The sequence below is a fragment of the Triplophysa rosa genome, linkage group LG7 (genome assembly GCF_024868665.1).
Source record: "Triplophysa rosa linkage group LG7, Trosa_1v2, whole genome shotgun sequence".
NCBI classification, from domain to species: domain Eukaryota; kingdom Metazoa; phylum Chordata; class Actinopteri; order Cypriniformes; family Nemacheilidae; genus Triplophysa; species Triplophysa rosa.
Genome location: NC_079896.1, coordinates 10,707,387 through 10,724,641, shown reverse-complemented (window position 1 = coordinate 10,724,641; position 17,255 = coordinate 10,707,387). Strand labels below are relative to the sequence as shown.

General features: G+C 37.8%; 1 protein-coding gene across 1 annotated transcript in view; it reads left to right on the top strand.

Annotated features, from left to right (window-relative positions):
• The window catches only part of nos1apa (nitric oxide synthase 1 (neuronal) adaptor protein a), a 142,398-nt gene that overhangs the window by 107,834 nt on the left and 17,309 nt on the right, over positions 1 to 17,255 (top strand). Inside the window, exons 8-10 of the mRNA XM_057337145.1 lie at positions 5,030 to 5,191; positions 14,792 to 14,957; positions 16,179 to 16,328. Of these exons, the coding sequence (XP_057193128.1) occupies positions 5,030 to 5,191; positions 14,792 to 14,957; positions 16,179 to 16,328 (478 nt within the window). The remainder of the gene's footprint in view (positions 1 to 5,029; positions 5,192 to 14,791; positions 14,958 to 16,178; positions 16,329 to 17,255) is intronic.

The window sequence follows — 17,255 nt, the reverse complement described above, 5'->3', positions numbered from 1 at the left end:
GTTACAGTTCAGAGAGATAATGCAAGTAGGCTATGACTTGATGAGTCATGAATATGATAATTAGCATTATGTAAAGTTGAATTATTATATAAAATTATAAGCATGTTTATTAAAACAAGTTTTGTAATAAAAATGATTCTGGACCTTTTGACGTTGATGAGAATTTAGATTTGGACCTTTGAATGTAAACTTTGAAATCCCCTGCCTTACACTAATAATGAATGTAAACAACTGATTTATGGTTATCGTTTGAACTTATAGCGGATTTGTTTGTTGTTTGTGTGCAAGCAGAGTTATGCAAATGCAGAGGTTGACAGGCAGGTAGGACATGCAGCTCCTACAGTATTATTGCATTTGAACACAATGCAATAAATAGACAAAATTTTAATGGTCCCTTCCACAAAAGAAATATATGTATATTTTATAAATATGCTTTGAAAGCATTGCCTTCCCTAACATCCCTAATGGATGCGTTTCCTCAGTTGTTAAAGGGATAGTTCACCCCAAAATGAAAATTTTGTCATTTACTCATTCTCTTGTCATTTCAAACCTGCATGACTTTCGATCTTCTGCAGAACACAAATGAAGATATTTTGAAGAATACCCATTCACTTCTCATGCACGGACAAAAAACCAATGCAAGTCAATGGGTACCGCCTTTGTTACCGACATTCTTCATATCATTTTATGTGTTCTGCAGAAGAAAGTCATACAGGTTTAAAATGACCAGAGAATGACTAAATCATTAGAGAATTTTCTTTTTTTTTGCTTTTCTTTACTCAGAAGTATAACGGTCACACACATTCTGTACAATGGATTTCTGTTCAGTTGTTGTTTGAGTTTAAATAATTGCAGATGAATGTAGAGAAGTAAACAATGCGCTGCTTTGCACACACTGTAATAAAACTGTAACGCGTAATGCCCTCAGACAGTCTCTGTTTGGAGCAGTTTTGTTCCATTTAAGGCGATTTGTATTCCATTTCACATTATAGGTGTTGTTTACTCACTAGGGATGTCCCGAGCCGATCGCAATGAACGGGGGCCGATCAAGGCATGTTTCACTTGCTCGGGATCGGCTATATTTTGCCCGATCATTTCCGATCACCTCTGCCATTACGCAAGTTTCGTAAACGAGAGTGCAAGCTGTGACAATGTGGAAATGTGCAGTGGAACAGCCGCTTGTAATGTCAGCAGCGCGAGCATTCCGCAAGGCGTTAGCAACGGAGCTTCGTTCAATAATAACAATTTAATACCAAATCTTCAAAAAAGTGGACGGATTACAGCGAGTTCACTCAGCTCTGTGACGCTGTGATAGAGAACACAGGTTAGCGTCTGATTTCTTCCTTCATACAGTGCTCTACCGGAGCTTTACAACAAACTTAATGACACAGATGAGAAGCATATTAGCGGCTGTCCGCTAACACGACAGAGACGCTGTTTGTTTTCCCTTTATTTCAAAGTAAAAGTTCAAAGATATGTATGTGAGTACCACAGAGTGAACTTGCAATATTGTGTTGAGTGTTTTAGGTTTGAAGCAGTGTCAAATGAAGCTGTTATTCTGTCTCATGAGGACAAACTCCTGTCCAGCTACAATAAAAATATCTAAACTATACTTCGTTGAAGTGTATTAGCGGCTGTCCGCTAACACGACAGAGATGCTGTTTTCCCTTTATTTCAAAGTAAAAGTTCAAAGACTATACTTCATTGAAGCATATTAGCGGCTGTCCGGAGTGTGCACCTAGCACTAGAAAAATACCAGTATCGGATCGGGACTCGGATCGGAAGATACACCAAATAAAATGACTCGGATCAGATCGGGGGCACAAAAAGTGTGATCGGGACATCCCTACCGCACAGAGAAGTTCTTCTTCAGTGAACTCTCACGGGAGAAAGAACTGCTGCTGTCTGTGTTTCAGAGTAGCTTAAATGTGACAAACTGAGTAAAAAAATTAAATAATGTAATATATGAAAGAAGTAATGTCAGAGGGGGTGGAGCCCCATGTTACACCCACCAATTATATCTTCGTCTTCCACCAATGGCAGTTAAAGGGTGTTTGATGTTTTCTTAAAAGTTCACTCTGACTATCCATTACTACCAAAACAAACTTAAAACCATCTTAGTTCCCAAAACAAACTTCTTAGTTTTGCCCAGATTTTTTTTATTGACTTCACATGCTCTTTGTTCGTTCTTTTGTACTGTTTCAGGGCCATAGGTGCACGACTTATAAACAGACCTGTAACACACTGTCTGTAATGCTTTGGATCACAGTGCTTCTCAATAGTTTTCTCCATCTTTTTTAGTCACACCTTCTCAACAGTATATAAGCCAAACCACCCATTTTAAAGTCAGGCCATGTTGCAGTCAATCTCTGTTTTCCTTTTAAACAACTTCTTCATTGCTCTATTCTTCAGCGGCCCATCCATCACCCACTTCTGCTTGATGAATGCAGGCTGTGGTCCAGCTGAGCACCACCTTGAGATGACAAATACATTGGGCATTTTCTCAGAGGCACAAGAGCTGGCTTTGCAACAGCACCAATATCAATAATAAACATATAGTATGCTCATAATAAAAACAGTACTAGCAAATAACTGCTAGAGAAAGTATGCATTATACTCTGTTATAATGATTATTTTTTGCATTAAATATTTTTTATGTAAAAATGTTATGAATGAGATTTGAGGTTACTTGGTTTTCAGCTAACAGTTTCTTGTGTAAACAAACAAAGTAGTACGTATTAATTTATATTTATATTTTGTTCATCAAGCCTTGACTGGAAGCCAACTGGAAGCCTTGTTTATATCAAATAGAACTGGACCAAAAAAATCCCAAACGCAGAATCAATTTCGCTTAATTTCAGATGTTCGCCTTTCTGTTGGCACACAAACTTCAGTTATCTGAGCTTTTGTGTGTCTCTCATTATCACACACCAGAGATCTGGACAGTTTTTGTAGCTTTATGGTTTGAAGTCTAAAATGTATTCATTAATGAATCATTCATTAAGAATATGTTAATTCTTTAAGAAAACTGCATCCAAATTGCCTCCTGTGGTCACGGTTGTTTTTGGGATATTGCCTTTATTCATTACATAAATTATATGATTAAAGATTTATCGCCTTGATGTCGTGGCCTTGAATTAACGGAGCGCAAAAGGTAGCAGCAAGTATTTAATCAGAGGAGTCATGCTGAACCTAACTTTTTCAATTTACATCCGAGGATGAGGCGAAATATAATTCACAAAACATGTCCCCAGACGTTCCATGCAGATTTGTTAAGGCTATGAATTCAGCTGATGTCAGAGGCTGAGGTGGATTTTCTGTAAGGAGTCTGTGAGAGCAGGTGTTGTTTACAATATGGCATTCTGCAGCACTCCCCAAATAAACAGCTGTCAGTTGATGCGCAGATTGCAGCGCTCATCAGACCCAAACCACCACTCACCCGTGTTTGCCCAGCCCAACCGGGTACGAAATGAAAAATATGACACGTAGAGGTGAGCCGATGGAACATTTTCTTTAAATACACTGCTCAGACTATTGTGAGTAAAAGGCTTGTTGCATGCAAATGTTGTTTTTTGGGAATACAAAAAGAAATTTAGTACAAAATTGATTAGGATTTTTTTTAAAGAATTAAACTCCCAGTGAAATTCAACATTACAATTATTATTTTTGTATGAAATATTGCAGCGTTTATAGTAAATAGCTTATCAATGTGGGTCATTTTCTTTTTAAAATTCATGTACCCTCATAATCTTCCATTAAAATCTGAAAATGCACTTCTGCCCTGAAATGACGATCCATCTCAAATGACGTAAATTAGACGGCTTGGGCGGAGCATCCGTTAACTCCTCCCCTTCAACTGTCAGTCTGCTGCTAGTTGTTTTTATACATCCAATCAATTCGTATTAAAAAACGCAAGTCACGGCCACTAATTTTCTCCTTTTGAAATTCCTTTTCACTCGGAAATGCGTCAGAATACGGAAGTAAAAACGATCGCAACTTCCGTTTCACGGGGACTTTAAAGGTGAGCTGTGTTATGAAAATCACTGGCAGAACTAAATATTAGGATTGTTTTTAAATTGATTTCCCTTTCTTCAGTTTTAAACGGCGACAGAAAATTCTGTAGTTGTCTCTGTGTATAAGAGTACCAGAACTTTGTAAATTGACTGACTTGCCTTTAAGTATATAACAAACAACATAACGGTTAACTTTCAGATCTCAGAGGATGCCCACAGCTGAATGGCCCCTTGCCCTTCATTCAGTGATTTAGCATCAAGCAATGCCCAAATATTTCAAAGGCGATTCACAGCACATCAATCTCAGACAAAATCCGTCTTACGCCGCCGCTGAAGCTTTCATACTCTCTTAATTCTCTATGTGGGAGGTCAATATCTGACAGCTGGCATTACCATATTTTCGACCCGGCCGGGATATAAATAAGTTGGCCAAGGGTAGAACTATCAATTTGTCACAGTCGACTGCCTCCCACCCCTCTGCGCTGTTTGTTCGCACCACAGCTACACCGAGTGCAAGCGCTACTGTAATTAATATCTGAGTCTCGCTACGAGCAGACGAAGATACATCTGAGGCCATAGAGTTCGTTCCGGCATGCGGTTACCTAATAGCAAGCTTAACAGGGAGAATGCGGATGTTTTGAGGTAAAACATGACACGAGAGAGCGTTTTGGATTTCTGAGCACGGGCGTAATGGTCAAACATGTCCGTTTAACACGTTTACATAGTCCCTTATAATTTCTATACATTCTGCCTGCAGACAATTATTCAAGGCAATACAAATCTCCCATACCTGGAATCAAAGCTTTATTTTGCCAACACTGAAACCTAACTAGACTAACTAGGTCATAGACCCCAACTATGTCATGGGTTCTATTCTGTGGTAACTCACTTAGTGATCAAATCTGTACTTTAAATACATTTTAAGTCGCTTTGGATAACAGCATCTGCCAAATGCATAAATGTGAAACAGAGATTATTTATAAATCTCGACTAAACTGCTCTCCCTCTTTCTCCAGCCCTCTGAGGAGCCCAACATCCTGCTGGCTTCCCCCAAGCTGCTGCTTCCCTCGGGCAGTCAGCTCACAGCCGGCACCCCGCTGTCTGTACACCACCAGCTTCAGCTTCTCCAGCAGCAGCTCACACAACAGCAGCAACAGACGCAGGTGGCCGTGGCTCAGGTGAGAGATTCACGTCGCACTTCGAATAGATATTTAATGTACCTGCATTAATGCAATTAATGTGCCGTGGTTGTAGTGTCGACACTTGTGTGGGGGCGTCCAGATTACCTTTTTCAACAGTATCGGAATGGTTTTATTGAACTGATTTGAGAAAGGAACCATACGTAATGAAGCCAGAGCAAAGCATTTTTGGTCATAAAATTCTGCATTTATTGTCTCAAAATAATGGCGAATGTGTGTTTGTGGATAGGCAATGTTTGGTCCTATAATAAATTCTTCTGTCGGTTTTGAGGATGGTTTTGTTTGATACTAATTTATTTTTGGGTCAGTTGAATTCGAGTGAATTCCGGCAAGTAAACAGAACACAACTTCTTTGCATAAACATAATAAGCATAACAACATTTATCTTTGTAAAGAAATGAATGAGCAAATGTTTTGCTTATGTTGATAATTTTGGTCATTGTGTTATGCAGTATGTACCTGGGGTTTTCAAACGTTATGATGCCAAGGACCCCCAAATAAGACGGACCTTTTGTGAGGGACCCCCTTTCTAACAACATTTTTATGTACAAACATGCATTTAAACTTTGTTAGAGGGGTGTCCTTGACTAAGGATTTACATAGTCGAATTAGAATTGTCACATCTTGCCTATAGTTGACTGATAGTCGAATCAAGTGTGCGTGTGTGTACGTGAGCATGCGGGGACAACACCAGGTGGTTAACAAGGGTACATCGCAAAGTGCAGCGCAACATTGATGCACCAACAAAAACAATCTAACATTAATTTACAGAAATTGTTCAGAACAGAACATACCTTTATAATAAATACAAATAAAAAACGATATAAGCCAGATTCAAGTCACAGTGTGCAAAATAAATGAGTTTAGGCAAAATGTCTGAAATGCGGGGGAATATATTCAAAACACAAGCCACAAATAGTAAAATTAATGGACATTTTCCTTAAACATCACGTAATGCTGTGCCACTTACTAGACCAGATCTCGCCTCAAAACTATTTTCAAAACTACTCGATAATAATGGATTATTTTTTACAAACAGGAATACAGCACGTTCATTACCAATGAACTAACAATAATGTTACTTTATTTGCCGCATGTAAAGGAGGAATGCAATAAAGCATCTTACCATTTAAATAGTCAAAAAGTCCCTTTCACCTTTTTTCCTGCCCACTCTTTCTCCGTCCTACTGACGCACACGCTTGCTTTCAGTGCTGAGAATGACAAGTTCCGAACGTCTGTGCCGTGCTTGCTATATGCATTTTGGTTATTTTACTTTATTTATTTTTTTTGTATCATGCAGCGCAAAGTTCAGTCAAAGTAACAAACTATGTGCATTTACAGACAAAGTCTTAATACAGATTTATATGCCCAAACATTCAGTAAGTGACAAATGTTTGGAAACAGTGTACACATTCATTTACATTCAACCTGCTGCTTCACTATACCGGTCTCACAGCACAGCAGATCCTGCGCTGGGTCAGCCAGACCTCGCACTCATGTGCGCCAGGGGTTTCGGTACCCAACCCTAAAAATGTCCCATTCTTTACATCATAAATAATATTTTTGGCGGCGTGGTGCAAGAACGTCTGCTACGCCACTGCCCATATAACCAAAATGGCATGATTCTCCTATCGAATCTTCGACTATTCGGGATCACCCCTACAGACAACATATTGTTTCTAAACTTAAATAGTTTGCGACACTTGTTGGATGAACCCTGAACATTTTCAATGTCTAGAAAAATACAAATATAAACAACTGTGGAAACTATGCATGTAACAAAAAAGAAATAAACACCTGAAATGAAACTTTTACAATTGTTGCCTGTCTTTTATTCTCTAAAATTTTCTGGAGACCCCTTGCAATCTTCTGGAGGGTCTCTGGACCCCAGTTTGAAAACCCCTGGTATATACTAAGTTTGGTTTATTTTTAATAAGACTGCACCTAACTGTAACCTGCATGTAACTGAATGTCTTGTCTATAGAAACAAAAGATTCAGTTTCTCCTAGAGCACTTTAAAAACCTCTTATTTCGTTCCTCATTTAGGATAAGCCTCGCAACTTTCAACATAATCACACATTAAAACTGTTCGCGGGTGCCTTAATGCGTAAACAGCCAATGGTTTTGTGCGTCTTGAGTGTTTTCCGTCATTCAGGCAGCAGACTTGTTTATTTGTTCAGCCTTTAAGAGCCTGCGGTTAGCTTGTTTAGCAAGAGGAGAAAGCTGTTAATTTTCTTATAAGCAAAATGCTCAGCAGAGGACGTGCGCTCTCTCTCTTAACATGGAGAAGTCTTTTATTTTGATTGGAGGACACTTTGCGCTCTTCTCATGTGTCACGATATTTTTGATGGTATATCTTTGTTGGACAAGCATGTCCCCGTGTCGCCTTGAGCCGGATCGACGAGAGTCAGGAGGGTCAAATCTGTCAGTGCCCTGATAAGCGCAAAACAGATCCTGATTTGCAAAACAACACAGTCAAAGAGAGACGGGCCGTGGCTTTGCTCTTGTTTCTGTGTGATGTCTCCAGTCAGTGAGGAAGAGGAGCTTTGAAGAACGCTATCAAAGCAACACAAGCATGTCAATCTTTGTTTATTCATTTATTCCTTCATTTGTTGTGGAGTCGCCGTTCTCCTCGGGGAAAGTGATGGGAAGATGAAACAACATGCAAGTTTTCTGATGTTAGGATTAGCGGGTTCGGCACGGCAGAGTGGGTTGTTTTTGGGAAAAGTCTTTAATCACTGTAGAGAATGTTGTTATTAATATTGACAGTGTTAGGATGTTGCCTAAAGCCTTAAATGTTTTTCCTTTGCACTGTTAAGAATAAAGGTGCTTCACAATGCCATAGAAGAACCATTTTTTTTCATAATGATTCTATAAAGGACCTTTTGAAAACCTCTGTTTCACAAAAGGGTCTTTGTAGTGGAAAAATGTTCTTTAGGTTATAAAAGGGTAAGAAATAAATTTATGTTTTAAAAACTATTGTCCATTAATGGTTCTTTGGGAAATCAAATATGGTTATTCTGTGGCATCACTGAAGAATCTTGTAGAAACTATTTTTCCAGACAGATCAATGTGGCTCCTCCTATTTCCAAGCAACTCTGACCAGGTCAGATCTTCTGACCAGAGTGTCAGTTCAAAATACATTTTGTCCCTGCCATGTCCATATAAAATGATGCCCAGGTCAGATCTTGAGAACATCAGTTTTATTGCATGCGTGAGATGTTTTATAAGAGCGAGCCGGGCAAAATGCATTTTGAATATAAGTGATTAAGGCCAGGCAGGCATCTACTAATGCATTCAGAGAGTGCATACACTCCTCTCAGATGTGACTTCTCTCATATTGAAGTCTTGTTATGTTTGCTTCAATTCAATTATTGTTTCTGTGTAGAAGAATAAAGCATGCAGGCGGTTTATAGAGAATGTACGTATATTTGCTTCAAACAAGCAGCAAGAGAGTTTTTGTTTTAAACAATGCTTGATTTTTTAATTATTATTTCAGTGGAAGTGTAAATCGTTTTAACTCCAGCTTCTTTGTGATGTCTCTTTAAAGGAACAGTTCACCAGTAACACTTTATAATACTGTTTCATACTTAATAGGTAGTTATGTAGTAACTAACAGAGAACAAATGGTTAGTGCTGCACTAACACTGTAGTCATTACAGATAACTAATAAGGACGAAAGATTAACTAACCAGTAGGTAACAGCATACTGATGTTTAAGGTAAGTAACAATTAGTTACTTATTACTTATTTAATTGTCATTAATAACAACTAAATGCTGTATGTCTCCCGCAGAGCTATACAATAACTAAGACTCATTTAAAATAATTATCTACTAACTACTTATTAACAGCTGCTAAAAATAATTATGTCAATTAAACTAGTTATATATAATCTTGATTACTATTAAAAATACAGTTTTAACCTATTTTGTTTACTTTCAGTTAACTTCATTATTTTATATCACTGAACTATTGTCCAATATTGTCCTCATCAAGATTTTATTTTGCATATCATATAAATGAAATAAATCTATTTAATTTATTTTAAAAGAAAGAAACTTCACTGCATCATTAGCCAACTTACCTCACAAACATATCTGACATATCTCTCCTTGTTGCTTATTATGAGTCTTGTGGACAGTAGCATTGTTAGAGTTGTGTTTTCATTATTAACTATTAAGAAATTCTTGGTAACCCATTAGTAATTATTAAAAAATAGTATTTCTCTGTTCTTACTGAATTATTCTATGAAAATCATAGTGACTTTTTAGTAATTACTCAGGTGTTACCACAACAGTATTAAGTAATTACTTATGATCCGGAACCGTATTATAAAGTGAAAAACATGATAACTTTTTAATAATTACTCAGGTCTTACCATATTAGTATTAGGTAATTACTTATGATGGATTATAACAATTATAAAGTGAAAATCATGATAACCCGGTAATAAAAAAGTAGTTCTGGGGTATATTCCAAGTATTACCAATAAATAAAACAGTACTTTTGAAACAAAAGCTTGTAGTGACTAATTTACCACCCACACATACACACACACCTGAATAGAGCTGACTTTTATGGACACAATAGATACATTTTAATAAATACTAACAAAAACTTTACAGTTACACAATAGTCACAATAGTCAATGCAATATATGAAATTGAATATGGTTTTATCGCAGAACTTAACATATCTGACACAAAATATTAACTGTAAATGCAGGTATCGGTTATTAGTTTCCAGTTGTTTCTGTGAATCACAGCGCTTTGTTTGCTTCTCTTTTCTGTAGCTTTAATCTGTTTGCATAAAGACATTGGCGATTGCATGTTGAATATATCAATAAAGTAAAGTAAACTGCACAACAGGTCTTTTTCATTTTAGATGCGCTTTAGCGTTTTAGCAGCATTCAATCTGAACACGCTGCTGCTGTGACTTCCGCATACGGTGATGTCATTTTCATGCCCCTCCCCCTTAAAGTAACAGTGCATTATTTGTAGTATTTTAGTACTGTAACGATTGATTGACAAGAAAAACTTTCAGTTTTACCACAGAAACATTAGTGACAATACAGTGATTAAGAGGGGGATTATTTTTTTACTATTTTTGGTTGAAAAGCACAATAGATTGATTTGTTTTAAATCAATTTAAATAAAAATATCACAGTATTGAGATTTCTACGAAATTCCCAAAAGAATTTGTTAAAATTAATTTCAACTATTCATATAATTAATTCTAATACCAAATATGTAAGGAATAATTGACGACGGGCCATTCACCATTCACCCGTTACACCTCGGGTGTGCATTAACTTTCGATAATTGAAAGGACCGGAGTCAATTATTCCGCTTATACCACGGTCACAACACCACAAGACGTTGTTCCGATACCACAAGACGTTGTTACGATGTTTTATGTCAAGACATTTGTATGGTATTTGTCCCGGAATGCTCTTGCTGGTAGGACTAATTTCTTACGCATCTCATCTGAAGGCGTTGCTTGAGCTGCATATGCAGTTTTCCAAGAGCGAGAGGAAGACAGACAGTGCACATGCACACGCGTTTGCTTCACTGAGAGTGAAAAGACAAGTATCTATATTTGATTTGTTTTCGTCGTATTTAACACCCCTGTCGTATAAGAAAAGTATTAAGAGAAAAAATGTGACACGGAGGTTTCTGCGCCAGCTGCGGTTCTCTCAGTTGCAGAGAAAGCTTCCTGCTGTGTGTTTTAAGTCCCGTTTACCCATTCCACAGACGAATTTAACATGTTGTTTTTGTTATGTTTGTGCTTCGTGTTTTATCTTTAACCCGCTGATTGTGTCATGTAGTTTGCCGTTACCTTTGATATATGCTTTAGTTTTTCGTCTGAACAGTCCTGTACAGTGCTCTCGCCATTGTTGTTCAAATGCTGTCCATAAATAATAGTTATTTCTTCTCAGACAATGGAATTTGCCTGTCACTTTGTCTGTTGTTAGCTACGTATTCACTGGTGGACAGTAGGCTACATTTAAGTTAAACTGGGTGCAGTGATATGGAACTGTAATTCGGTCGACAAATCTGGAACTACTTCATAGGTGTGCGTTTAACTGAAAAATAATGCACACCCGTCGAACGTTCGTCAGCCAATCAGAATGAAGCATTCAACAGCCCCGTGGTATAACTATCTTTAATAGGCTGCTTACTGGCAAAATTATGTTTAGCAACTCTTAATGAGTAGTTAATGGATAGTTATTTTAAATGGGTCTTAGTTACTGTATAGTTCTGCAGGAGACATACAGCATTTAGTTGTCATTAATGACAATTAAATAAGTAATAAGTAACTAATTGTTACTTACTTTAAACTTCGGTATGCTGTTACCTACTGGTTAGTTAATCTTTCTTCCTTATTAGTTATCAGTAATGACTACAGTGTTAATGCAGCACTAACCATTTGTTCTGCATTAGTTCCTGCATAACTACCTATTAAGTATGAAACCGTATTGTAAAGTGTTACCAGTTCACCTAAAAATGAAAATTCTGTCATTGTTTACTCACCCTCAAGTTGTTTAAAATCTGTATAGATTTCTTTGGGCTGATGAACACAGAGAAAGATATTTGGAAGAATGCTTGTAACCAAACAGTTTGTGGCCACCATTGTCTACCATAGTAGGAACATTTGCTTTATAAATGTCTTTGTTCTGTTGAACACAAAAGAAGATATTCCGAAGAATGTAGGACAGCAAACAGTTCTGGAGCACTTTTGACTACCATTGTCATTTTTCCGACCATGGTAGTCAATGGTGACCAGTACTTTTTGGTTACAAGCATTCTTCCAAATATCTCTGTGTTCAACAGAACAAAGAAATGTATACAGGTTTGGAACAACTTTAGGGTGAGTAAATGATGACAGGAATTTCATTTTTGGGTGAGCTGTTCCTTTAAGGAGTAGCTGATGGTCTCCTCTCACTGCGTCTGGATTCACAAAACATTCTTGAGATGAAAATTCTTCTTAACGGTCATATTTTTCTTAAATTCTAATTTTAACTGTTGATTTGAGAAATAGGTCCACAAGCGTTCGCTCTCATGCTTTTCCTTGCAAGAAAATACAATCACTATGCAATGGCATCAAAAAGTACAGTTGTTGATGTTATCGGTTGAACAAACTTTGCAAAAAAAGATTGAATCTTTAAAGTACTTAAAAAAAAAAGAAATTGAAAATGTGCGAACGTAATTGCAGAGTGAACTCATAATTGCTCATTTGTAGACTTGAAATGATTATATTGACTATAAACAGTTCCTTTTTTTATATTGCTTTTTTTGTTTACTACCAACTTTGTTTTTGCTGACAGGCATAAATAATATACCGATAAGAAACGTCATTAAAAGAAAATGATCATCAAATCATTCAGGCTCGATTCTACTGCGCGCGACAGAGAAATGTGTCTCACTCAGAGTGAGATATAAAACAATGGCAGTATAAAATATGAGGCCTACATATAATTCCATCCCATATCCTTCTGATAACAACATCTTTTGTCATGAGCCGGCAGCTCCTTTTCCCAAGACATTCACTCTTTGCCAGGAAACACACACACCCAGGCAAACATGTACAGTCAAAAATTGATGGAAAGCAGCTGAATCAGAACTAAGCTTTCAGTCTACATTTACAGTATGGTAATTTTTTTCATTTATTTGTTGCTGCACTCCCCGCCGGCCTATTTCTGATGGCTCGTTGGCTCTGTCGGGGAATGCATTGTTCTTAAGGACAAGCCGCGTGACTGTTTAAGTTGGGTCATAAATCACATAGAACCCCTCAGAGGGAGGCCACTATGTCTTTAGGAGCAGACGGACAGTGCTCGGGATAAGCCACTGGTAGAAATGGGTTCAACCACTTATCACTGTGTAGAATCTTCAGAGTTCTTGTGAAGGATGCAGAAGGACATTCTAATAATTTTAGAAATCTCTGAAAGGGACGTAGCCGACAGTATCAGTGTGTGGCATACTGCCTTCGGTGTTTTCTTTCTTGTTTTTTAGGGTTGAGTCTTACATTGGTGATTTTTGATAAAGTGATGGTCAGTATTGCTATAGCGCAAATGTATTAAAATATATAATAAATATAGCTGCAAGCAGCAATGGCGGGCCCTCGCACTACTGTGCCACTACATGGTGGCTCTCAGAAAACAATGCACTGTGGGCACATGCATTTCAGTGCTCAGGTCCGATCTAAATCGCTCAATATTTTCTCTACCTCGGTGCACGTGCCCTAATGATATAACATTTTATAATAATATACTGTACTTCATTTGTCATTGCTGTGTATTGTTCTGGCATGCGTGATACCTAAATTTGAACCTGGTGACCTGGTGGGTCTTCTATTTTTTAATGCCCAGAAAATTACCCAACCTTACATTGTGGTCGCAAGATTTATAGGGCAAAGCACCACTCATTGGAAAATAAGTATTTTGTTCCTTCATCTAGTTTGACTTGACAAGGTTAATTGCTTGGTCATAAATCCTTCATAGGTAGTTGGGTAGGTATTTAATGAAACAAACAAGCACGCACACGTGTAACAGTCATTTTCACTGTCTGCTCTGACATTCCGTTAATACCTCTCGATGATTAGAAACTAGTAATTTCTTTTCTGTCAAATGCAGTTGTCCTTCTGCTGTTGTTCACTTCAGATCTGTTGACTGCTGACATTGCAGCTTAAAAGAAAAAGATGAAAATATTATTTTAGTATGCGTTTGTAAAGTATCTTTCCAGATGAAATCTCTTTTTTTTTTTCAAATTTAGTAGAAGTACTTTTTAGAGTCACTTGAATGAATGTTTTTTGATTGATGTTTTGCATGATCGCATATGTCTGAATGTTTGAAATAACTTGTGTGCAAAAAATGTATTTAATAAAAATCTTTTTGAAATGGATGACTTTGACAAATAATTAAGTAAAACAGCTAATATGAGTCCAGAATATTTTGGATTTTTGTACCGTTTCACTGTAAAGGCATCCTTGATATCTTAATAATCTTTAGCTGTATTACGGAAACATCCTAACTCAGAATCCTATCTTATCTATTTCGTAACCATGGTGATTTTCTTACAAAAGACTTAAAGGGATAGTTCACCCAAGAATAAAACTTTTGTTATCATTTACTCACCCTCAATTTGTTCCAAACCTGCATTGTTTTGTTTTGTTGTTCTGTTGAACACAAGTGAAGATATTTTTAAGAATATGGAATACCAAAATGTTTTGAGGCACTATTGACTACTATGGTTGTTTTCCTACTATGGTAGTCAGTAGTGTCCCAGAACTGTTGGATACAAACATTTTCCTAAATATCTTATGGGCTTTGTATTATTCTAAATTAATCTATTAAGAAGGAATGAGTGACCCTAAACTTTGAAGAGGTGGTGTACATTAACTACTACTGCAGTTTCTAAGAACCGCAATGGAAAATACATTCTTTCAAAAAAAAATCTTGAAAAAGTTGAATTGAGGGCTAATGTAGTCTCTGGAGTTTCTTTAAAGCTTCAGTTTTGTTCAGAATGATGACTATTTCAGCCTTATGTAAAACTTTACATTTTGTGTATGTTTCCCACAGGTTCATCTGCTGAAGGATCAGCTTTCCGCAGAGGCCGCGGCGAGGATCGAGGCCCAGGCTCGGGTTCACCAGCTCCTGTTGCAGAATAAAGACCTGCTGCAGCATATTTCTCTTCTGGTCAAACAGGTTCAGGAGATGGAGCTCAAACTGGCTGGAAACGGCTCGAGTGAGTGTGCTTTTTCTCTCTCTTTTGCCTTACATCACCCTTTTTCCCCTGTCCTTTCTCTCTCTGGATATCATCGTTTGCTACTACTCCCTTGAAGCCCCTTGGGACCCAGCGGCTCATTTTAAGTCTGTGTAGAGGACATTGGTTTTTGTGATTTTCTCAGAGACCATCAATTCCACAGTTCCTATCTTTATACAAGATGGTACCTTGAAAAGAACATTCTGAGCTGTTCAGAGATATCAGGGGGGTTGGTATATATCATCTGTATGGTATATAAGCTGTATGGTATAAATTGTATGATTCATTTGCATTTTTATTTTATGCCAACTCAAATATCTCCAACTCTGCAGCTATTTGATAAAACTAATACATTTTCGAAAACAGTTTTGCTGGTTCTCATCTTCCTTTTCTTTCACTGTGCTACATTAATAACATTGCTCTTACTGCAACTCCACCTCACTCACCCTTTCTGAATAAGCCTCATGTGTTTCACCATTCCTCTTTCATTTGTCCTTCACTGTCAAACCCCGCTGTCTGTTCTGCCTTCCTCTGGCATGTATCATTTCACTTTGCCTTCTCTACCACTATCAAACCTCAGTTTATTTTGTGCTCATTTTAAAACGGCACCTGTACACGTCTCTCAGGTTATGACGTCTGTTATAAAGAACGTTCATCCGTGACAGTCCCAATTGTCACACTTCAGTCATCTTCTAAAGTAGGGGTCTTAAACTTAAATTACCTGGGGGGCGCTAGCCAGGAGGTATTCTCATCAAGAGCTAGTTGAACAATGGCAACAAATACGAATGTTTTTACATTTGCTCATTTACATTTTATAAAGGAAAACAATTTATGTTTGTTTCTGAATAGCTAAGCTTTCACCGTTAAAGCTTTCAAGTGGTAAACTTGTTTAATCGTGTTTTAGCCATGACAGTAAGGCAAGCTGAACCATCCTTTTAGAAGGAAATAGTAGGAAAAAACTACTGTGGTAGTCAATGGTGCGCCAGGTTCTTCCAAATATCTTTCTCTGTGTTCATCAGAACAAAGAAATGTATACAGCTTAGGAATAATTTGAGGGTGAGTAAATGAAGACAGATTTTTCATTATTGGGTGAACTGTTCTTTTAATATTATGTCTCATCCTCTTTGACAATGTCGATATATTCTGCTCTATAATCAGGCTTTACATCCTCCTCATTCTTAAACCTTTCCACTCTCTCACCAGTGGGATCTCAAGACAGTTTACTGGAAATCACCTTCCGTGCCAACGTGCCCCCTGTGCTGTGTGACCCCACCACCCCTAGACCAGAGGACGGCATCCTTTCTCCGTTCAACGATGGGACGCAGCTATCCCTCCCACTAGGCAGTCCTATAGGTAGGGACCAGTGTTTGGTCAAGTTTGAGTGTTTTCGCTTTCTCCCGGGACCGCCCCAACAGGAGCTGAGCCCTGACCCTTCGTCCCAAGAGGCTTCGCCCTCATCGAGGGACAACCTCCTGGGCAGCCTGGAGCTGCTCAGGTTCCGCGAGTCAGGAATCGCATCTGAGTACGAGTCGAACACGGATGAGAGCGATGAAAGCTGGGAACAACAAGAGGAGAGCACCCTGCGTCTGCTCAACGTGCTAAACAAGCACGCATCCTCTGACTGCTTGGATGATGAAATTGCAGTTTAGCGTGCTTTTTGGGTGGGCTTTATATGCTACTTTGAAGGTTTAAGTCTACCAGCATTGATATCTGTAAAATGCTATTTCATATTGCTGGTAATTCTGGGAGACCAAGATGACTTACCCGGGCGTTTCATAGTAAATGTCGTCTCAACTTCAAATTATAAGGACACGCATCAGATATCAGTTTCTGCTTGCTGCTGTCTGATTTTTCATGGGACGTTCACAAACACTGCGATTTTTGGTTAACAGTTCCTGCTGCTCATTATTGGTGGTCTATATAACTGGCCATAACTTTTCAATATGATCACAAATGAGATGTGTTGCTGGTAAAAATTGTGCCATTTTAAAAACAGAAATCCTGTAAGGCAAAGAGTCAATAAAGCGCGACGGTATGTACAATTTATCCACAAAAATAACATTTCAAAGCATATTTTTGTATTATATATCTTAAAGTGGGTAGAAAGAATTTATAAAAAGAACAATTTCATATAATTATGTTCTTCTCCATCTGGCCCACAAGAGAAGTTCTTGTACAGGACTACAGGAAACAAATCCCATCCTCCAGGGTGCTTTACTCCTATTTGTTGTTGTTGCATCACGTCGCTTCCCATTTATATAAAAAAACTTTCAATGCATC